Consider the following 23,950-nt stretch of genomic DNA (forward strand, 5'->3'; position numbering starts at 1 on the left):
AGAACTAGGAACATAGGAGACATATCCCAAGAAAGAGAAGGTGACCTGAGGTGGGTCAGGCACTAGCAGCTGTGCAAAGGCTCAGTTGAGAGACTGCACAACTGTGAACTATGTCTGGGAATATAAGTGTGGCCAGATCATGGAGGATCTGTTAAGATTTTCAGGGAGTTTTAGAAAAAGCTCTTTGCAAACCCTAGAGCCTCTACAAATATGAGGGACTGTCACTGTGAATAAGCCAGCTCCTAGTCAAAGTACAGTTTGTAGTTCTTTAGATGCCAGGGGATTTTTAGATCCTGTGCGGCTGAAGAGGCTTCCGAACCTCCCATCATTTGTTCTGCAGAAACTCTGAAATAAAAACAATACAATTTCCCCAAGCCCTGGAATGAAGACAAATCCTACATTTTGGAGGGAGGATATACAGCCTTTATTTAGTCCGACTTATTATGTACAACTGAGATCACTTTTACATACTATCTTGCTTGTCTACATGAGTACATTATTTCCAAATTTCAGACCTACACTCATAAAAAAAACACACACATATCATTATAGAACAGTAGTGCATACATTATACTTCTGAAAAGCCAGCTTTTATTTAAAAAACACTAAAGTTTGGAAGATGCCTTCAAATGGAGAGGATCTAAGATAGACGCCATATGATTCTACAGTCTGAGTCATTTTGTACAATTCCAATCATATTGACTACAATATACATGTTTTAAAAGTGGACACTGGGGAAGGGTAGCACTCAGGGCCCTTCATGCAGCTAACTAGCTTGTCATCCTCAGCTTCCTGGAGGCCCACCCAGCGAAGCTTTCAGAATCTGTGGGGACACCCCTTTAAAGGTCACCTACTGCTTCAAAGTGGCCAATGAGTTTCAAGTCAGAATGTTTTTTAGCCTATGTTTAAAAATACCATAGAGCTGCATGGGGGAAAAGGTCCTCGGGGGCTGGCAGGCTGGTGGAAAGCCACGTTTCTGAGCCCATCACCAGTGTCCAAGAGGGCTGTTTCTCTTTGTGCAAGGTGTGCTTCAGCTAAGTCAACTGCAGAAGACTTGCCCGATCCACCTTCCAGGGAAGGGAAACAAGACTGAGGAGCTTGAGGGCCGCTGTCTTTTAGGCGTAGGTTCCTCCAGTGATGAGCAGCTCATAGGCGGGATCTCTACTCCTTCGGCACAGCACGATGCAAGCACAGAGCATGCCCAGAAGCTGAGGGGAGAGAAGAACCAAGGATGGGTAAAGGGGCAGCAGTACCTGTTGGCTTAGGCAGAGTGAAAAGGTTCCCTTAAATTCTTTCTGCTCAGAATGGGAGCAGGAACAGAAAGGTTGCCACATGCTACAGGCTACAGCAAAGGTTCTCTTTTTCTCTTTGGAGACCCCAGGACTCCCACCAAAGTCTGGAGATGGGAGCAATGCAGGCTGCACACCTTAGGGATTCCCAGAAAACCTGAACCACAAAGATAGGGACCAGTCATCACTATGGTCTTCTCTTCCCACTGCAGATGTTCCCCAGCTGCATAAAAGTTTAATTACTGCTGTTTTAACAGACTCTACCTAAGGCCACAGTCACCAATTCTGTTTAAATTCAAAATATTTCAAAGATTCCCTGAGTTTACTCAGATCCCAAAACTGTTTTCCAAATACTGAATATAAAAGCATACTAGACCTGTGCAAGTGAATGGTAACTGAAGTCATCTCAATTTAGAACTTTCACGGGACACTTAGTCCCCTTTCATGGGACATCTACCATGCACATGGATGTGTGATGTAATTCTAACCCAAGACTAAAATTATCTAAGTTATGACTAACACCTTTTTAAATTAAGCTGGAAAAAATCTTTTAAAAATCTGCCTGATTATTCCTTTACACCAGTCAGGTCAAACTCAAATAGAAAGGGGTCCATTAAATTATACCTAAGAACTTCAGCAGGCTGTAAGATAATTTAGTTTCAAAATGTAACATTATCTAAGTTTTACTGTATTTTTATTTACTTTGTTAAATATTTCCCAATTTTATTTTAATCTGGTTCAGGCCACACTCAGGAATGTTGTAGGCTGCATATCTGAGATTTCTTCTTTAGACAATCTGTTAAAATCAAGCGGGGATAACGCTAGGGAAAATCATGGTATATATAGGTATCCCTTTAGATAGAATAAATAGCATTAAGAGTTGAAATTTTACAGTATTGAAGGGACCTCTAAGATCATCTCTTCTAACTTCTTCATTTTCCAGAAGAGGTGCCATTTAAATCTGGAACCCTTAATTCTAGAACCACTATTCTTCCCATGACATCAAGCTGCCACTTGGCCCCTTACCCTCTTAGCTGAATAGGATCTGACTCAGTCTCTAAGACTCCTTCCATTCTTCCATTTAAACCATTCGCCACTCCTAAATTCCATTTTCACCAGTCTTGCCCAAACAGAATGTGATTATAGTAGTTAAGAACTGTTTACATCCCATCACTCCCCTTCCCTCCGGGAACACAGTATAATTTTAACATAAGTAGCTGGGGACAAAGTCTTAACTCCAAAGAAAAACTAATACTTCAGGCCAACATGCTAAATTAGTAATACATCTGAGTATTAATTAATGAATTCATGGAATCTCAATTTGGATTCCAAAGGACTTTACAAAGTTTTTGGCTGTACTGGAATTTTGTAGTACTGAATATTATATAACACTTTAAGTGAAAAACTTAGAAACATTATTTATTACATCACTAAAATCTTTAGTGATAATGGTAATTCCTGTTACCTATAAAACTAAAAATTATGACTATCAAATTCAATAGCCAACTAAAAACTTCATCAAAACTAATCAAGATTGAACTTGCCACCACCTCCATCTCTAAATGCTTTTTAAAAAAAGGAAAATAGCAACACAGCTTTTAAAAATATATAATATTACAGAATACTATAAAATACTATTAATAATATCAACATTATTAATGATACTATATTTATACAAAAATATAACTCTAAAAGACTGATAACATCAATGTGTCCAAGCACAATTTTGGGTACATTAAAACTCAGAATGCATTTACTAAAAATATCATTTAGTAACTCCCTTTAGTCACCTTCACTATCTGTATCAAGGCTATCCAAATATAAAATGTACCTGGCAGGGATCAGAGCTCTATTAAGCCTCAGACCCTGTCTTCTCATCCATAAGATGTCTTCCAACTCTAAGACCCACACTCCTCTGAAAGCTGATGGACATTTAAGAGAAGCATAGTACTGCGGCAAGGGAAGTAATAATACTATGCTCTGTTATGTCAGAGTGGGGTGCCAGAATGCCAAAGAGCCTCCACCAAAATCATATCAAGATCAGTTGAAAAAACTTTTACTTTAGAGAAGAAAAGGCATTAGGGGAAGATTTCTCTCCAAATATTTCAAAGGCTAAATTGTGGAAGCAAGAGATTAGCTTTGTCTTGATCAGCTCCAAAGCGGGGAGAAGTAGGAACTATGTGGAGCTGGAGAGGCAGATTTAGGCCTGGTGTGAATGACAGCTATCCCAAAATGGAACACACAGTCTCTTACAGTAGTGGACTCCCCTCACTAAGGCTCAGTAATCAATGGCTAAATGAATCCATTTTTGTAGCTTTGGAACTATATATCACTATGGCCAACTGGTCAGTTTTCTTCATAATAAATGACTATCTTATGGGGAAAAAAAACAGGAAATTTTTCTTTTTCTTTGATCAGACCTACTAAATTTCCTAAAATGCTCTAATAGCTGCTCTTAAAACAGATTTCATGCCTGGAAGAGTTATTTTAAGAGAATGCGTGGGTATTTTGAAATTATGCTAGAGAGGATCGGTTTAATTGCTAGTTCAAACCTAAATTTCTTAAATTATCTAGAATTTGTTTGTCTATGTTAGTTCAAGCTAATGCATTTAATGGGGAACGCCTTTTTCAAATGTCAACAAGGTGGACTGTGTACTTACAGTATGTAAACAGTTCAGGAATGACTCATTAGGAAGCCAAGCTCTTTACGGGACTGTTTCTGCACTAATAAGCATTGATTTTGTGACTGTATAATATGGTGAGCAGTACAGAAAGGCTAGATATTGGGATATATAGGTAAACCCCACTGGACCACAAAAGTGAACCATGAGAAAGGTCTCATTTTCCAGGGGAGATCTTGATTGAAACAGTTGCAATAATTTTACATGCAATACATACATTTGCACAGATGTGAAAATCTTTTCAAGGACAGCTTTTGTGATCATGGAACCATTTGTAGAGACTGAAGTTTTTCATCTGACCTAGATTCATCCCTTACAGATTGGCTTATGAATCAACTAGATTTTTCTTCCCTTCCCTTTTCTGAAGGTTTGCTTAATACATTTTAAACTTGTTCCTTCAAACAATAACAGAGGTGAAGTGACTTGCCCACTGCCCTGTGCCAGCAGGGGACTCCCCCTTAGGCTGTCCTGCTTCAAGTGCTGACCCTCTCTCTGCTGTACCAGGTTTACCCCTCAAGTAACTGACACCAAGGAATCCAGAAGCAATAGTTCTGATTCTGGAGCACAGCTGAGGCAGAGCAGAAAGATCTTCTCAGCACGTCTATCAGGGGACTTTTGTAACTAGTATTTTTAATTTACAGAGAATCAGTAATCCTCTGAAAATTGATTCAGACCCATACCCCTCTATTCGTAATCTGGAAATCATTTAACTTCTGGGTGGGTAAAAAAGAGTTCATCTGTTTGACTTTGCACTAATACACTAATCAATAGACAGGCCAATGAATCAAGCAGCAGTAACGGGGCACTTGCTACACTCTGATGCTGGGCCAAAGACTGGGGAGTGTCCTGCCCTCAAGGATTCATTCTCTACTAGGGGAAACAACAGGTTCAGAGAGAAGCAGAAACAAACTGTATCTGGAAGTCTCCTACAAGCAATGACACCAGTCCAGTGTTAAAGGGAGCAGGATTCTAGTCAATGCAAGTGAGGAGGCTGAATCCTCAACAAGTCTCTGCAAAGACAGGGAGATGCATCACAGGGGACTGGGCAGTCAGAACCAATGTGTGTACAAGGGAGACCTGGGTCACATGGCTGGACAGGGGAATGGAGTTGGACTACAAAAAGCTTTCTTTACATGCCAAAAAAAAGGAATGTGCATTGGTTGCTAATGAGAATGGGGAGCTGGGGGAATGGCATGGTCACACCCAGGCTTTGGAAATATTCCTTGGGCAGCTGTGTAGAAGATGCATTGGATAGGGGAAAAGACTTGGGGGCAGACTCATTAGGAGGCCACTGTAAGAGTCCAGAGAAGAGGTGATAAAGGCCTGAATGATGGTGGTGGCCAAGTGAGGAGAAAGATGGGAATGGATGGGAGAAAGAGAGTGGAAAGAGCACTGGCAAGACCTGGCAATGCTGGGGATATGCCAGGTGAGGGGGAGTCAGGAGTCAAGGAGGACTTTGAGGTTCTGAACGTGGGTGACTGGAGGGAGGATGACAATGGTGATGATGATGACAGGACCCACATGAGACATCACAGACAATGTGCTGATGCACTGTAACTCCCTGCGTTACTGATGCGAGAATCTCAACTAATCGCTAAAAAAACATTCTGCATTAATCACTGACTGTTCCCATAATGATATTTTAGCTGGAGATGGCTTACTCTGCTGCTCAGAAGAACATCACTGGTGGTAATGATATCATTTCTGTCTTGTTTATTTAAATTTTAATGAATTCAGATACACAACGTTGGATAATTGGGAGCTGAAAGTGGAAAGTGTCCAAAGATATAAAAAAAATGATGCCACTTAATTTCTAATAAAAGCACTCAAATAAAGTTAAGCCAATTTGAAAACAAACTGTTTTGTCCAATATGAAAAGTTGTGAATTTTTTTTTTTTTTACTTTTCAACAAAGCTCCTAATACAGACAGGACTGGAGAAGCTCCAGACCAGATCCACTCCATTCACCGTCTAAGCTCTCAGCTGTCTGTTCCCCAACTCTCAGAGTTTCAGTTTTTCTGGACTGACCGTGATTTGGGTCTGGAAACCAGAAAATAGAGGTAGTAAGGCATTCACTAGACCTCAATGGCTTCTAACCAATCTAAGGCTATGAGGTTTTACTCAATGCAGAACTCTAACCAAAGGGCACCTGACGACTGGGAAAAGGGATGACATCATGAAGCATTTGTTTGACAGACCTTCTAGTGTGTCTTACCTGAATAGCAGCAAATGTCAATGCCGCCCAAATAACATACATCATGATATCCTGGAGCTTTTTCACAACTAAGGCTTCACAACCCTGGAAAAAAACAACAACAACCCAGAATCAGATTCTGTCCCTTGTAAAAGCACAGAGACCTACAAACAACCAACTATTCATTGTCAAAGTGGAACAGGAGCAAGAGGAATGAGGAAGAAAACAAAACATTCCAATAAAATGAGGGCAAGGAATCTGAAGAGATGCTGTTATAGGCTCCTGAGGGCAGACACTGTCGGGTCTCACTGATCACTGCATGTTCCTCAGAATTTTGCACATGGGAGATACTTGACAAAATTTAGCTAAATTAACATCTGCTGTGTCAGAATGCATTCGAGAGTGTTTGACAGCACAAAAAAGGGCATCACCACCAAGTCTCAGGCAGTCACAGAAGCAGTGGCTGCGAGCAGCTGGACTTACCTCAGAATAGAGGTCTGCAGGGTGGGCCAGGCTCCCGTTGCAGGTGCTGGCTGATGTTCGGCAGCAGCTAAGAGGGACGCTCTGATTCTTTGTTTCTTTGAACCAGTCTGTATTCTCCCAGTCTGAATAATTGTGAATTCCACAACAGTGCAGCTAGAGGAAAGACAAAGAAAATCTTATTTCTCACAAGACAAGGGATGTGACAGGCTGGCTAGCTGAGGATGGAGCCCAAATTCTAAGCGCAATAAAGAGGATAAAACCCCTTTTTCTCTATGAGATGCAGAAGGCAGGACCCAGAATGCTCCTTTTACAGATGAGACCTCCTCTGCTGCCTACCTAGAGTGGTGGTGACCCTGGCACCTGAAGGGCTATGCCAGCAGAATGCTTGCTGGAAAGACCTTGGGCACAGGCTGCCTCAAAGATATGGGGCATGCCTGACATCTCAGAGATCAGTACACTGGAAGGTTGGCCACCATGGCTCCTGCAGACCATCTCAAGAGGTGTGGTGGGATTAGGGCTGTGACTGGTTTCAGTGGGAAGAGTATGCCCACCAAAAAGATCCTTGAGGAACTGAGGAGGGTAGAAAGAAAGCAACTTACCAAGTCACATTTATGGTCATGAATCAAAGCTATTAAAACATATACTCCAGAACATTCAACATGTTCAGTAAAAACTGTAGATTTTTCCTAGCAAATATAGCCCATAAGATCTTTATATGTTAAATATGTGTTGGCTCACTTCTGCAGGATGAAATGTGAAAACTCTTTCGTCCATGTGCTCTAGATACCTTCCTAAAAGCACAGAGAGAGTCTCCCACTTATAAACACCTTGTAAACTTACCAAGGGAGGCCACTGGTACTAAAGGAAAAGCATGTGAGCCCAGGCAACATGGCTGGGTTGGGGGCTGAACTCAGGTGCCTTCAAAGCAATGAAAAAGAACTGACTGTAACTGGGCAACCAGATAAAGCTGCTCAAGGGCGTAGGGCAAAGGAGCTTCAACTTCCTCTGTGCTACAAACGTGGGCAGCTTTACGAAGAAAACGAGTTACATGAGAATAAACAGTGGCCAAAATATTTTTAAAGTCAAGTACACGGACCCCAGGACACCACTGGGTAGTGGTCCCCAATGATAAGTGGTTAAGACTACAAAATGTTACTCTAGGGAAGTAGTGAGGAGGCAGGTGCACTCGCTCCACTATCTAGACAGTCAGGACAACAACAAACAGAAAACCATGCCAGTGTGTTAGGCTTACCTGCCTCTGTACATAATCAATAGCCCGACTGGCAGCATCCGGAGAGGTTCCATTATAGGTCTTGTACACTTTTTGGATGCGGCGATCAACCTCACTTTCAACCTAAAGACAATACAAGTAATTCATTTTCTCAGTGATGCTGGGAAAAGAAACTACAGCTAAAACCCCTACCCAGCTGCTTGAGAGTCACTGAAATACCTTCCTTCACCACACCAAACTACCAAAGAATTATTTTATAGAGCTAAAAAAAGTGTAACAAAAATCATCTGGAAGAACGAAGAGTCAAGAATATCAAGGGAATCAATAAAAAAAAGTTAAGGAAGACAACTTAGCAGTTCCAGATCTCAGACTATACAAAGCAGTAGTCATCAAAACCATTTAGTCTTGGCTAAGACGGAGAGTAGTGGAATGGTGGAACACATTAGGTACACAGAGCACAGCAGTAAATGACCACAGGAATCTTAGTCTTTGATAATAAACCCAATGATGCAAGTTTTGGGGCTAGGAACTCAACATTTGACAAAAATTGCTGGGAAAACTGTAAAGCAGTTTGGTAAAAAGTAGATCTTATACCATATATCAAGACAAGGTCAAAATAGAAAAATGATTTAGACATAAAGAAGCATCTAATAAATAAATTAGGTGAGCATGAAAAAAATGTACCTGTTAGATCTACAGCTAAGGGAAGAGCTTATGAGTAAACAAGGGAGGAGGGGATTATGGGAAGGGAAATAGATAGTTCTGATTCCATGAAATTAAAAAGCTTTTGCAAACACAGAACTAATGCATTCAACATTAGAAGGAAAACATGAAACTGGGGAAAAATTTGCAGCAAATTTCTCTTGCAAAAAAAGGCCTCATTTCTCAAATATATAGGGAACTGAGCCAAACTTGTAAGAATACGAGTCATTTCCAAGCTGACAAATGGTCAAAGGATATGAACAGGCAGTTGCCAGAAGAAGAAATCAAAGCTATCAGTCACATGAGAAAATGTTCTAAATGACTATTGATTAGAGAAATGCATGTTAAAACAACTCTGAGATACCACCTCACATCTATCAGATTGGCTAACATGACAGAAAAGAAAAATGAGAGATGCTGGAGGGGATGTGGAAAAATGGAGACACTAATGTACTGATGTTGGAGTTGTGACCTAGTCCAACCATTCCAGAGTGCAATTAAAGGATTATGCCCAAAGGGTTATAAAACTACATACTACATACCCTTTGATCAAGCAATACCACTACTATGTCTGTATTGCAAGAGATCAAAGGAAAAGGACCTATATGAACAAAAATTCTTTGTTTCCCTGTTTTTAAAATTTATTTATTTTTAGTTTTCAACATTCACTTCCATAAGTTTTAAACTTTCTCTCCCTTCCTCCCCAAGATGGCATGCAATATAATATGGCTCTACACTTACATTCCTATTAAACACATTTTCATGTAAGTCATGTTGCACAGAAAAATTATAATGAATGGAAGAGAATATGAGAAAGAAAAAACAAAACCAAAAAAGCAAATAAGTCTGCTTCACTCAGCATTCTGACTCCATAGTTCTTTCTCTGGATGTGGGTGGCATTTACCATCATGAGTCCCTTGGAATTGTTTTAGATCCTTGCATTTCTGAGAAGGGCTAAGTTTACCAAAAATCAGTCATTGTGCACTATGGCTGTTTCTGTGAACCATGTTCTCCTGGTTTTACTTGTTTCATTCAGCATTGGCTCATATAAGTCTTTCCAGGATTTTCTGAAGACCACCTGTTCATCATTTCTTATAATACAATAAGATTCATTACATTACATTCATAAGACACAACTTGTTCAATCATTCCTCAGTTGATGGGTATCCTTTCAATTTCCAGTTCTTGGTCACCACAAAAAGCTGCTATACATATTTCTGTACATTTGGGTCCTTTTCCCATTTTTATGATCTCTATATACCCATATAATATGATGCCCATCTCTATTGCAGAATAAAGTAAAATTGGACAGCTTAACACTTAGCATTCCAGTGTGTTAGCACAAGTGCTTTTTTTAAACTACAATTACTCAGAAATATAAAAAAATGTTTTTACCTTTTCATTTTTACATATAATTTATTTCCATATCTATGCTATCATTTAAAAGCCAAAGGCCAACCTTATTTCTATGGAACAACAGTAACTTTCTCATAAAATTCAAAATTGCCATTGACTTCTCTGCTCCCTTCACTCCTGGTGGTACAGCCCCGTGTCAGGTGAGTGGGCCAACACGAGTGGTATGAATGGCTGTTTGGAAGGAGTTTCAAGGACTCATCCTAAGTCAATTTGCATTGTAACTTCTAAAACTGTGATGCTACTTTCAAAATTCTAAAACTGTAGCAGCACCATTGATAATGCGTTCTTTCACTTCACAGGACTAAAAGAAACCTTGCTGGATGAATAATTTCCGATCAATATTGTAGTTGGCAAATTTTAAAAGAGTAGCTGAAATTAAACAGTACATGATTTGTAAAGGCAAACATTTTTACTATCATTTGAAGTGAATGCTGTTCAAGTTGAATATAAATAACTCATAAAACATTCTTCCAATTCTGGGCCTACCACAAACTGAAGACAGACAACAAAATTAACATTCATACCTTTGCTCTGTAAACATATCCCAAAACCACGACGACAACCTCTGTGATAAAAACCAACAGCAGGATGATCACAAACTGCAAGGAAAAAATTCAGAAAAAATTCAATATATAAACTTAAAAGCATAAACCTAATACACTCAATAAAAAGTCATCTAGTTTCAAAGTGAAATATGGAGACAGTTTGGGAGGATCTACAGTAAGAAACCCAGGGAAGGTTCATGAGATTTGGAAGAAAAGCCCAAGAAATCAAGCAGGGATATGCGTTCTGAGGCTGTGGCGTCAGTGAGATGCTAACTTACTGTGGCAAGTCCACAACGGCTTTCTCGGATGGTGGCACAGCATCCGATTAGTCCAATAATGAAAAGGAGGGTTCCTACGGCTATAATCACAACAGCAGGGATGAGTGTGTAAACGTCTTCAAAGAAATGATCGTAGTCATCGTAAGTGATGAAGACATAAGCTCCAACGTAGCACAAGATGCCTGCTGCTGCCTGCAGGAAACAAAATGAACAAATTGGCAAAAATCCTCCCCCCTCCCAGGAAAGTTCTTCTCGTTAGTTGGTAAGCTATGACTTCATGATTAATTTCTCCGTTAGACATGGATTAGTTAGGCTAACCAACTGACTGTTGACTCCAATTATTAGCTAAAGAAAGTATTCTGAAAACAAGTTGGGTAATGTTATTCTTTTTTATATCACTACACACATCTTTTGTTTTTCCATTGTATTTTAGAGACCTTTCATGCCCAGAAATGAAGCCTCCATAATAAAGGAAGAAAAACCAGTTAAGCAAAATAGCTGATAGAACAATTGAGCCTGACAGCATAGACAACACTTTGTTTCCTTGTCCCTACAATTATACAGAGTCTGCCTTACTTTTCATGTTCTTGTCAGTGACATTATTGTCCTGAATCTGCTTCTACAAGGACCTTAGGCCTCTTCAACTCAAAAGCTATGAATTGATGGGACATTAGCTCATACACGTTTTCACACATTTCTCTCGATTCCTCCTAAGTCGAAATCTATTTCCAAACCTCTATGCTCATCCCTTTCATGTGAAGTCTGAACTTAAGAAGCTAAAACTGTTCACATCAAACCATCCAGAGGTCATGTTTTCTTACAGGGTTGGTACTACACCCTCCTCTTTAGGGACTATGTAAGTTTCTTTAAGGAAAGGGCTTGTATCATCCCCACAGAGTTTAACAGTGTCTAGCACACAGAAGCACCTACTAAACATCTCCCCGGCTCCTCTAGTTCCCCAACATGGCCCTAATTTCACTCTGAAATGTCTCCAGTTGTTGGCAGTTTGTTTTTATACTGAACTGAAATCTGGAACTTCCAGCCTCTGGGCCAAGTGGAAAAATTCTCCCTTCTCTCCTACATGTCATTCCTTCAAGCAACTTAACACTGCCAACTGCCACCCCACTTCCAAGGCTGTTACCTGTGTGGAAACACTCCCAATCCCTCCAACCTATCTTTGGGTGACGATACTTCCATCAACACGTTCCTCACCCTGTTTGGCCTTGTCCTTTAGATGCGGAACCACAACCCCATCACCAAAATGCCTGATGTTTTACTCAGGTTGAGATATGGTACAGGAGCAAATGAACAGATTCAAATTCAACAAACTTTTTAAAAGCATGTATTATGTGCACACTATCACACTGGAGAAGAATGAAAGATATATCCCTGAGACACATCTGTAGACAACTAATGATACAACAATAAATGAACATTTATTAAGGACCTACTATATGTGAAGCTCATTGCTGGGTACTAAAGTCACAAAATGAAAAACATTATCCAAGTTCTGTAAGGGGGAAGGGAATAAGCATTTATACAGCACCTACTATGTGCCAGGCATTGTGCTAAGCAACTTACAAATATTATCTCATTTGATCCTCACAACAACCCCACAAGTAGGTGCCATTAATTTTTAGGCCCATTTTACAGCTGAGGAAACTGAAACAAATAAAGGTTAAGTGACTTACCCAGAGTCACAAAGATAGTATCTGAGGCCAGATTGAACTTGGGTCTTCCTGACCGAAGTCTCAGGGCTCTATCCTCTGTATCACAAACTAGGAAAGTATTGTTGGTTGGAGGCACCAAGATGACCACAAGACTAAATATCATTACAGAACTCTTGTATCAATGATTTGCTCTTTGAGATTCTGTAATTAGAATATAGGTTGTATGCCACTGAGAGAATGTATGTCACTTGTTAAAAGCAATAGATTCTGAGATACTTAACCCAGTTTTTAAGAACTCGGGAGAAAAACAGCGGGAAAGAAGTGTGAACATTCTTGCTACTCCAGTGTGCCAGGCCAATGTCACTATGTGTGAATGAGCAAATAAATGCAGTGTTCAGCACAGTGTTGTAACATTTAGGCTAATTTGCAGAACACCAAGAATCTCACAGGAAGGAGGACTAATCGCACCATTCTTTTAAAGCTCAGACCATTTCAGTTCAAGTGTCAACAACTCTCAGCTTGGACTGAAGTTGAGATTCTGCCCATTTCCTTTTGGTTTCTTTCCTTTTTAGTCCCATCCTATAAGAATCAGTCTCAGGTTCTTGAGTTAAGGAAACCTCAAAGAAAAGTTCTATTTGTAAAGTTAAGAAATTACATGACTTGCTCATGAATATGATGGATTTTTCACTTCTGAAGCAGAAAAACAAAGCTGGAAAGCATTGTGAGAAGGCCATCTGGAGTGGCTGCCACGTTCTTTTGACTGCCTCCTTCTGGTCCTCCCTGGTCTCCTCATTTTCTGCTCGCTGGCACAATATATTCAGAGATGATCAGGAGATGCAGTGTGGTCTGTTGTTGGCTGTCCTTCATTCTCAAAGAGGAGCATGACATCAGGACCATGACTTGCAAGTGGATTGGATTGAAGTGAGGAAGGACTGTGCAAAGTCACCAGCCTCACTTTCTCCTCCAGAGCCATGTGGACCCAGTGGTAAGATTTATAGATCAAGATGATGAGATGGCCCTGCCCTGTGTGGCCTGTCTCATCCCTGACCATCTCTACATATGGGACGGCTGCTAGCTAGGATCCTTTACCCTAGAAGCACTGATTGTTAGCACCGGTAGGTCTCATTTTACCTATGAAGAAAGTGAGGTTCAGTGGTTTAAGAGGCATAAAATGACAAAGCTAGTAGGTGGCCCAGCCAGGACTTGACTGCTAATACATATAACTACTTACTGTGTTTCTAGCAATTAGCCCTATCCTAAGATGGTTAGCTACCTTGGAGAGACAGGGAAATCAGTCTGAGTAACACACTGGCAGAAGTCTTTGAATTATGCCTTCTCTCAGGATAAGCAATTTATTGACTGTCCTCACTAGACATCCTTGACTACAGAGCTCTGGGAGGAGAGGGATTTGGATTAAATGCTTGGAGATCCTTAAAATACCACTGATTACATGCTTATTAGCACTTTTCTCCTGAAATTAAGTGTAGGAGTTAAGCAATTCACAGCTTTGGTTCCCACAGCAACCAGAACTTGGCAGCTCTGGAGATTTGCTTTTATCCCTCTGCAATATGGTATTTCAAGGATTCAAAAATCACATGCATGCACAGGAGAAAGAAGGAAGTGAAGATGCTTATGAGAACCTATTTCTGATTTCCAGACTCACATTTACCATCTATTCTAAGTTATCAGGACAGAAAACACTTGCTTGAGTACAGCAGCACATAGCTTGTGTTTCAGATGACCCAATTTCAACTCTATTTTGGAATTTATAAAGGAAATTTGTTTAGCTCTCTTGGTTCTCCTGTCTGTCCAACAGCTCCTTCTCAAGATCTTCTGATGGTTTATTATCCTCCCAAATCCTCAATGTGGGTGGCCCTGTCCCCCAAGGCTCTTTTACTTCCTCCTCCTCTGCATTGTCTCTTGGTGACCTTCTCCCCCACATCATCTCTCCTGGACTTCAGTCCCTCCTTTTTAATTACCTATGGGTTATGTCTACCTGGATGTCCTACCAGGTATTCAAATTCAGCACGTCCAAAACTGAACTCTTAATTGTTCCCAGTTAAGCTTGCCTCTCCTCTCAGACATCTTCAGATATGAAGTTAAGGGGAAACAAAGAATCAAACTGGTTGGCCAATCCCATAGATTGTCCTTGCACATTTTTTACACTGGCCCCTTCTTTTCCACTGACAACCACCTTCTGGACTATTAAAAAGTGCCTCTGACCTAGTACTCTGCAAAATCAAACAGTTGGACCAGATGACCTTACTAATCTTATGATCTTTGTACCATGAAATCTAAAGCTGTAAGTGATCTTTATGGAGTAATCTAGTCCCTCCAGTCACAGATGAGCAAACATATACACTAACTGGGGATCAGACTTGGAGGGAATATTAAAACTAAGATTTGAACCTGGGTCCTCTAATTCCAAACTCAGCACTTACTATCACTTCCTCATCAATTTCTTCCTCGTCAGATTCATCTTTCAATGGACCATAAAACCTGAGAACTGGAAGAGGCTTTACACCAATCACTTTACTCATGAGGAAACTGAGACCAAGAGGCAGGATTTGAACTCAGATCTCTGGATTCCAATTTCACTAGTCTTTCCGTCACCCCACAGTTGCCAAAAATAACTTCCTAAGGCACATTAATTGACCACATAACTCCCACTGTTCAACATTTTCAGTGGCTCCCTACCTCCTCTAAGAAAACACAAACTGGGGCCCTCAAATCTGGCTCTTGCGTATTGGACCAGTCTTACTTCACATTATTCCCCTTTGCACAGCCTATACTCCTTGGCATGCTGGTTAAAAGCTCCGGATCCCAAGGAACTCCTAGTTCTAACACCTCCTACCAAGCCAGATCCTCTCTGGGCTCAGGAGTTTCCTCATTTCCTCTCTGAATCCTTGGCCTGCACAGGAGAGGTGAATTGGGATGCCAAGCTTAATCAGAGGCAGCAAGGCAAAGGGAGACTTGTGTAATGAATCAAGAGACTACGTGATAAAGAGATGGACCAAACAGACTCTGAAGGCAAAGTTTCTGCTTGTATCCATATAAGTGTACGTATATGGTACAGTAAATACACATTACTTATGTAAATGTATGTAAGTGACCCCTTACATGGGTGTGATATGGACATACACATGTAGAAAAAAATATACATGTATACATACACACACAAATGTGGTGACTTGTTCAGATAACTTGAAGGTGAGTCTCTATTAGCAAAAAAGTCTGGATTATAGGATGGTTAAAGTTTTATTTCAAGAAAGCATTAAAAGTCTTAGGTAGAAATCCTTTTATTGAAGTTAACCCATAAAATTACCAGCATTCAATTTCATAGGACACTTAAGAGTTCTTAGAAAAGATGTGCTTGCTTAAACAGAATGAAGAGCCTGCAATCTTGCTTACATTATACTTTGCTTATCAAACCCTTTTCTTTATAAACAGTACAAAGCTAAAGGTAAACTTAAGGCACTATCCACAAATTTTTGAATGAAATGTGAATCAATGAAACTTTACTGTATTTGACTTTATTAGCCATCCTTTCTTTTCAGTTTATTTTCTCTTATTTTCAGTTCAGACACTGAGTAAACACCTACCACACACACACAAGATGCTTTGCTACCTTTTTCATCACACAAATCTGCCCATGATTTCTTTATTTTTGGAGAACGTCTCACCTAGGTAAGAAGTATAGCAGCAATACTGATCAGCACGGAAGCTTTAGCCTGCTTTGGATTACCCAACTGGGTGGTTTACGGCCATAAAAAGCTAAATGGTCTTCTTTTACCAGGTTTACTATACTAGTCCTGGACTTAGTGAGGATAGTCAATTCATCGACATTAGCCCAACTTTAGTTCAGAGCTCCTAAAGTTTTCTAAAGTTTAAGCAATTCACCAGCTTCACCCTTCCCACCAGTACACTACAAGAGTGTACCACCAAGCTCTGGGGAATAAATTACTTCCTGTTTTCTTTAAAAAGTGAACTTTTAAATCGTTTTATGGTACTGCAAACCATAAAAGAAACAATAGTTTTAGGAAAAGAATATGATGGCTCTATTACAAATGACTTAAAGAGCTCATCTGATCCCTGTTCTCCAAGTAGGCAAAAGGCAGCCATATGTCTAGAAAGACTTTGGCAAGTTTCCTTTTGAAGGTATTCAAGGGACATAATCTCCCCTGATAGTCCACTCTGTCATCCAATAAAGCTGCCAGGCACTTTCTACGTGTAAAGCTTTGTGCTAGGTGCTAGCCCACTTTTCAGTCTTTCATCAGGTTGATAAAACCTTTAAAAAAAGTTATCATAATCCTTTACAAATAGGAAAGAATACATGCAAATCTTAAGTAAAGGAAAACTACATTTGCATACCCAGAACTGACAAATGTGTTATTTTGGTCTACAGAAAAAAACCTGTGGGTTGAAAACATGCAAATGACAAAGAACCTTGGTAAGTTAAATACTAGCTGATTTTCAGTGTAGTACACAGAAGAGTTCTGGGTATTTACATTTAAGATATGAAATTAAGAGTGATGAGCCTGAAAGGATTCTTGTAACATGGGAATTACACTGTTAAGTGTTGCCTGGTAATGAGGCAAGTGAATGGCTTCCAGTGATGTCACTGTACCCAGTTTAAGGCACTTGTCAGAAATAGATTTCTAAGCAGTGGCAGAGAAACAAGCCAACACCAGCAGATGCCACCAGACAGAGGGCAAAAGCAGGCTGATATCAGATACCATTTGTAAAACTGTCTATCCTTTTAACAGAATGTAAAATAGTTCTTTAACCAGGCTGCAAACTAGTGAAAACCCAATTTATCCCGGCCAAGTTGGGAGTATACCAGAGCTCTATTTTAGCCATTCACTCTAAGTGGGCAACTCATTAGTAGTAATCCTAGTGACACAACCATTACCCTTCAACTACATATGGGTAGATCCAAGTTTATACAAATTGAATTATGGATAAGTGGAAAGCATGGAAGCTCGTAGGAACTTGACCAATTCCTTTTATTCTTTGAAAAAAATCAATATGCAATTTGCAAATCAGTACTCTATAACAAAAATGGTTTCTGAAGTTGTGAATTACATTGTGTCTGTCAGTGAGTACTGTGAGCTATTAAAATGGCCAAAACTAAATTGTCCTAAATCTTTTTCATGAATATCCACAATAAGGCTGGGATTTGTGTAAGGTTTGGGGCTTTGCCCAAAAAAGAAGTCATGGAGATTGTTATTATGGTGAAGAGTAGGAAGAGGGCAAGGGAGAAAGGATAAAATGCTGTACATAGGGCCTGGGAAAAGTAAACTTGTAAGTCATCACTCAAAGACAGCCGTGGGAGCCTGAAGTACTGACTTGGAACTTTTCAAACTAATGGAGGTGGGTGGGTGGGTAAGGATGATCTCAACTTTCTACCTTAGGAAGGAATTAAACAATTTCTGCTTCTCTTCCTCCCTCACATAGTCTAGACCCCAAGAAAGGGCTATTCTCCAGAATCCTGGCCCTACACATGTCTTCTCCCTCTGCCAGACCAAATTCACGTGCCCATACTGTTTTCTAAGTTCACACAGCATGTTCCCACAGAAAGCTTTTCCAGGGGGCACTTGTTTAGAAACTGGTGGAGACTGGGAGGGATGCTGATGAGCTGTAGTTTCTCTGAAAGGAATGAACTAGTCCAAACCATTAATAGGCTTAAGAAGGAGGCACATGAACAGCAGTGAGGACACGAAGGATCCACGAATCTATCACTTTGGGGTCAATTAGGTGATCTTCAAGAGAAGCTTTAGCCAAAAGATCCACTCTGTGGTCAACCTCCTGATGAGTGGCTCCAAAATTAGTTAGCTAATATATATACCTCAAGATAACAGATAACACAGGGTTTATACTCGAAGCCTTGCCTGGAACGTTCGAGAACTTTCATGTCATCATCAGGAAGATGGAATAAAAATAGCCTTGCTACATCTGTAACTTTCAGGCACATGTACATGCCTTCAATTTGAGTCAAGATTTCTGAAATTACTAGGGATACAATAAAGAAATTACATCTTAAATTTGATTCCAATAGTATCACTACACCAACCCTTGTTGACATTATTATTCAGGAATAAATCACCACAAGTCTTCATCTATGGGAATGGGAAAAAATAAAGTAAGTACTCCTGGGAGTAGTGGCAGGGGTCATCTAAGAAGAAGGGAGAGAGGAGAGGGGCCTCAGCCAAGGAAGGCAGCTGGAAGAATGAAAAAAGGGGCACCCAGAAGGAAGGGGATAGGATTGCTAATGAGACTCACATTATTAGATTTATCAATGTCCCCAGGGATGGCCCTGACTGTGCCACTCTCAATCAGCTAGGGCTCAAAAATCACTTTGGCATCAGACGCTAACTTCTGATCTTAAGTCTACTAATTACAGTCACATTAGTTAACAGTCTAAGCAACACTTCTTTGCTTAAGATTCTGAAGAACAAATAATCCTTAACACCCATGCTGAGACTATAAGTATATGGAAAATCACTCCCAACCTTTCCTTCCCAATATATAAAGTTTTCAGTTCCAAATTCTCTCCTTCCCTCCTCTGCCCCCCACCTGAGATGGTAAGGAATCAGATAAACTCAAATAAAAGAAAAAAAGAAAAAGTGAAAAATATCATGCTTCAGCTTGTATTCAATCAGTATCATTTCCTTCTCTGGAGGCACATAGTATGCCTCACCATTAGTCCTTCAGGATTGTCTTGGATCACTGTATTGCTGAGAATAGCTCAGTCACTCACAGTTCTTCATGGTATAATATTGCTGTTATTGTGTACAACGTTCTCCTGGTCTACTCACTCCACTATGCATCAGTGTATTAAGTCTTTCCAGATTTTTCTGAAATCATGCTGCTTGTCATTTATTATAGCAAAATAGCATTCCATTATAATCATGTACCACAACTTGCTTCGCCATTCACCAAATGATGGACATCCCTTTGATTTCCAATTCTTAGCCACCACAAAAAGAGTGGCTACAAATATTTTTGTACAAATAAGACTTTTCTTAGGATGTCTTTGGAATACATACCTAGCAGTGGTATTATTGGATCAAAGGTATATATGGTTTTATATCCTTTTGGGCATAGTTCTAAATGGTTGGATCAGTTCACAGCTCTACCAACATTGCATTAGTGTCCCCGTTTTCCCACATCCCCTCCAACATCCAGCATTTTCCTTTCTTGTCATATTAGCCACTCTTAATAGGTGTGAGGTGGTACCTCAGAATTTTTTAATTTGCAATTCTCTAATCAATAGTGCTTTGGAGCATTTTTTTCATGACTACAGATAGCTTTGTTTTCTTTGTCTAAAAACTGTTCATATCCTTTAACCATTTATCAATTGGGGAATGACTTGTATTTTTATAAATCTGACTTAATTCTCTACATATCTGAGAAATGAGGGCTTTATCAGAGACGTGTTGCAAAATCCGTGCCCCCCCATTTTCTGTTTTTCTTATAATTTTGGTTGCATTAGTTTTGTTCATGCAGAAACTTTTAAAATTCTGTATAATAAAAGCTATTTTAAATTTTGTAATGCTCTCTATATATTCTTTGGTCCTAAATTACCAACCTTTTCTAAAAATAAAATGCCCACTAGTCATTCTCTAGCATGCCTATTTATAGGTTTCATTTTAATCCTGCCATTCAGTGGCAGCCGCTCAGGACTGAGCGGATCAGACACCTTTACCAAGTACAAAGCTCCCATAATTACATGTTGTGTATCAAGAACAAATCCAAAAGATCTCAACTCTACTCTTGAAAACTAAAAATATTCTTATCTATGATTCGGTGGACTCATTATTTATTATTTCTGTAAAATGAGTTAAATCTCAAATCAGCCTTTCAATTATCACGGCAAAGTCAGCACCCCTTCAATCCAGAGTGTCTCCAGCACCTCCTCTTAGCACTCTGGACTAGAACCTGGACCAGCTTTGACACAGCCTTCAGATGTTTTCTGATGATGTGTTTTATGATAATTTCCAATCCTTCAGTGAATATTAACCTTTCAAAACCACCCTTCAACAAGAATATGGACAAGAAAGTCATTCTGCTGTTAAATAGTTTGGTCAACAAGCTTTTCTTGCCATTATGTTCAAGTAAAGATTGGAAAGAGGCAACGTTTTTAAATGTTTTCACAACTCTGAACCCAACTTGTTTCCAGAAATTGGCCATCTTCCATCTGCAATCACTATTTTTTAAAAAGATTTCAAAAATAGATTTTTATTCACATGTTTTGCTTTTACATTGCTTGGATTTCCCTTTGTAGCCTTTCCCTCCAAGAGCCATCCCTTATATGAAGAGTTTTTTAAAAAGAAAAAGTGAAAGAAAAAAATTAGGCAAAACTAATCAAAGCATAGGAGGAAAATGCCATTATATGCCATATCCCGCAACCATGGCCTCCTCCCTACCCTCAGTCCCACACCCCAACCATGGTAAGGAAGGGGAAGGGGATGTCTTCTCCTAACTTCTTATATGGGGCCAGACTTGCTCTCTATAATGTAAAAATTGATCTACAAATGCTTTGTGACAGTTGTTCTTTTCATCCACACTATTACAGTTATTGGTGTACCAAGGTGAAACCTCAGGTTTGTTTTGATTAGCCCTTCTTCCGAACAGTGTTCTGGATCATCCTTTCCTATAGTCTTCAACAGCAATAAGCCAGACCTGCAACTGAAGAGGAGGAAGAAGAGAGGTGCAATAGTGCATTTGGGAAACAGAGCAGCACTTTCAACCATTCCAAGGGCTGGTTCCCTCAAACAAAAACTCATCTTTTTGATACCAATTTTCCACTGATGTCATATGACTGCAAATCATGGACTATTAGTCACAGAGAATTGCCATTGTGACTCATCCAAAGGGAAATGGAAAGGTGCAGAATAGCCTAAATGGGCGGCAACAAATGCCCAATGATGTGCAAGAAAAGCACCATAAAGACTATGAGAGAAATGAATGACCAGAACAGGAGGTGGCAGCAAGTGACACATGAGGACATACTCTGTGGGGAGGAGCTCACACATAAATTGTCGGTAGAGGTTTAACATGGTCCAGTTGTACATACTGGAAAGCAACTTGCTGAGTCAGTGAAAGGTCCATATTTCTTTTTTATGCTGTGGCTAGGTACTTACCAGCCTAGGAAGTTAGACATCAAAATATTAAAGACACTTTTTGTAGTAACCAAGAACTGAAAATAAATTGATGCAGAGTGTAGTAAGCAGAACTTGGGGGGGGGGGGGGAGGACGGGGACGGGGACCATACAAAATCATTAAAACAACGTACTTGGAAAGAACAAGAAAATGAAACCAAACTGTTTAATGAAAATGACCACATTTGATCCCAAGGAGAGTTGAGAAAATATGCCTCTCTTCTCTTTTCAAAGATAGGGGTTCTGGGTGTGGAATGATTTTGCTAAACTGTTTTCTTTCATTTAAAATTTTTCTTTGTTCTAAGAGATGGCTCATTTTGTAAAGGAAAGGGAAATACATTCAGAAATGAAAGTGATATAAAACTTGAAAGACAAGGACAGGAATTGGACCTGGAAGGTATGTGTCACCATGGTGCCCAAAGCACGGGGTGTGGAGTCTGGGAGTTCAAATCTGGCCTCAACACTTCCTAGCTCTGGGATGCTAGACAAATCTCTTAAGCAGTTTGTTTCAGTTTCTTCAAGTATAAAATAGGAATAATAGCACCTACCTTGGGGGTTCTTGTGAGAATCAAATGAATTATCTGCCAAGTGCTTAACTCAGTGCCTGGCATACAACAGGTGCTATGTAAATGCTCATTCCCCTCCCCCTTCCTCAAGTGATTTCTTTGGCTCCACCAGCGGCAAGTCAGCACTTTCTTGGCAGCTTCCAACCTTGGGGCGTTGCTTAGAATACTGAAAGGTTAGTAAGTGACTGGTCCAGGGTCACACAGCCAGGGCTTTCTGGCTAGCTCTCTATCCACTACACCACCTTATAAAATCAAGCTAAAAAAAAGAAAAGGTGGTGGGCTAGTCTTGCGGAGAGTAACAATGGACCCCTCATATGCTCCCCTAGTGCCCAGATAATGTCATGAGAACTAGGGGAAGGCCCCGTGCACACTGGATGAACTCCCATGTAAAGGACAAAGGGAAGGGTCACTGAGGAGGAAAAGGTCTAAGTTCTCCCAGAGTCAGCAAGTACCATGCCACAAGCCATTAGATGGACAATTCATTTGGTGCTTTCACAAATAAGACAGACATTAGTCAAGTTTGGTTTGGGGGGCTGGAAATCTCTTTCATACAGCTAGCCAGCTACCTAGTGATTCTGAAAACCAAGGCTTTTTTTCCCTAGTGAGCTCTTCTGAATATGTTTAATGTCATGGTTAGAATGCATTTCCTGCTAGAACTGAATGAACTGAGTGCATGCAATTGGGTTTTAACGAATCAAATAAATCTTCTAAAATATTTTGCTAGCACACAGCAAAACCTGATTTCCAAGTTAGGATGACCTCTTTTTTCCCCCAATCGCACATTTTGTGGCATATTAGGATATTTTTCCAACCTATCATTACACTCTAGGGCCATATAGCATTTAATCCACTGATAGATGACTTGGAAATATACAATGCAGAAAATATTTCCTTTAGATCATGGGGTCACACATAGATTTTGTGTTGGAAGAGTCCTCAAATCATCTCATTGAACTCCCTGAGTGAGGGAGAAAAGAAGAGAGAACTAAGGTCTGAAAAATTTAAGTGACTTGTCCAAGGTCACACAGGTAGTAAATAGTAGAATTAAGATCTGAACCCAAGTGCTCCAGCACTCTTTCCAATTTAACTGTCAGAAAATTAGAAAAGAAATACCTTATGGAGGATGCCTCTCTAGGTTTCTTAATACATTCTATTCTGCCACATGGCAAATAAGTACTGGCTAGCAGATTAACTTTTCAGCACACCACAAGAAACACACAATACCTTTATTACCAAAGAGGCCAACAATATCATCAGAAATCTCATTCTCAGAGACAGGAAATGCAGAAGGCAAAGGGATGGGGTTATGGTATGAAAACATTAAATATTAACTAAAATAACTTACAATATGCCAAAAATAAATACCAGAGAAGTGGAAAAAAAGGGATGCTGGGAATATGTGGATGGCTTTGAGGACCCTAAAACTAGTACAGAGGTTCTTCTACCCAAACAGCTCCTGGGAAATAGTTAGCATCAAAGGATGTGAATGTGAACCCAGACTCTCTGTCCCTGTGTGACCCTGGCCAAGTCACATACTTCTTCCTTAGCTTCCTCATCCCCAAAATAAGGGGTTAGACCACCTGATCACTAAAGTCCCTTCTAGGATCCAACAGAGGACACAGGGGAGGGGAGGAAGTGGGGAGGAGTCAAGTGGCAAATCCCTCAACCTGCTTACCTACATCGAAAATTCCTTTAAGGGACAAAGCTTTTCATTCTACAACTTGAAATTAAA

At 40.0% G+C, this 23,950-nt stretch overlaps 1 protein-coding gene across 1 annotated transcript in view; it reads right to left on the minus strand.

Annotated features, from left to right (window-relative positions):
* Positions 1–400: 400 nt before the first annotated feature.
* The window catches only part of TSPAN3 (tetraspanin 3), a 30,898-nt gene continuing 7,348 nt past the window's right edge, over positions 401–23,950 (minus strand). Inside the window, exons 2-7 of the mRNA XM_072628647.1 lie at positions 10,819–11,010; positions 10,520–10,594; positions 7,899–8,000; positions 6,647–6,799; positions 6,185–6,268; positions 401–1,208 (exon numbers count right to left, since the gene is read on the minus strand). Coding sequence (XP_072484748.1) covers positions 1,116–1,208; positions 6,185–6,268; positions 6,647–6,799; positions 7,899–8,000; positions 10,520–10,594; positions 10,819–11,010 — 699 coding nt within the window. The 3' untranslated portion in view covers positions 401–1,115. The remainder of the gene's footprint in view (positions 1,209–6,184; positions 6,269–6,646; positions 6,800–7,898; positions 8,001–10,519; positions 10,595–10,818; positions 11,011–23,950) is intronic.

Source organism: Notamacropus eugenii, chromosome 1 (assembly GCF_028372415.1).
Source record: "Notamacropus eugenii isolate mMacEug1 chromosome 1, mMacEug1.pri_v2, whole genome shotgun sequence".
Classification (NCBI taxonomy): Eukaryota; Metazoa; Chordata; class Mammalia; order Diprotodontia; family Macropodidae; genus Notamacropus; species Notamacropus eugenii.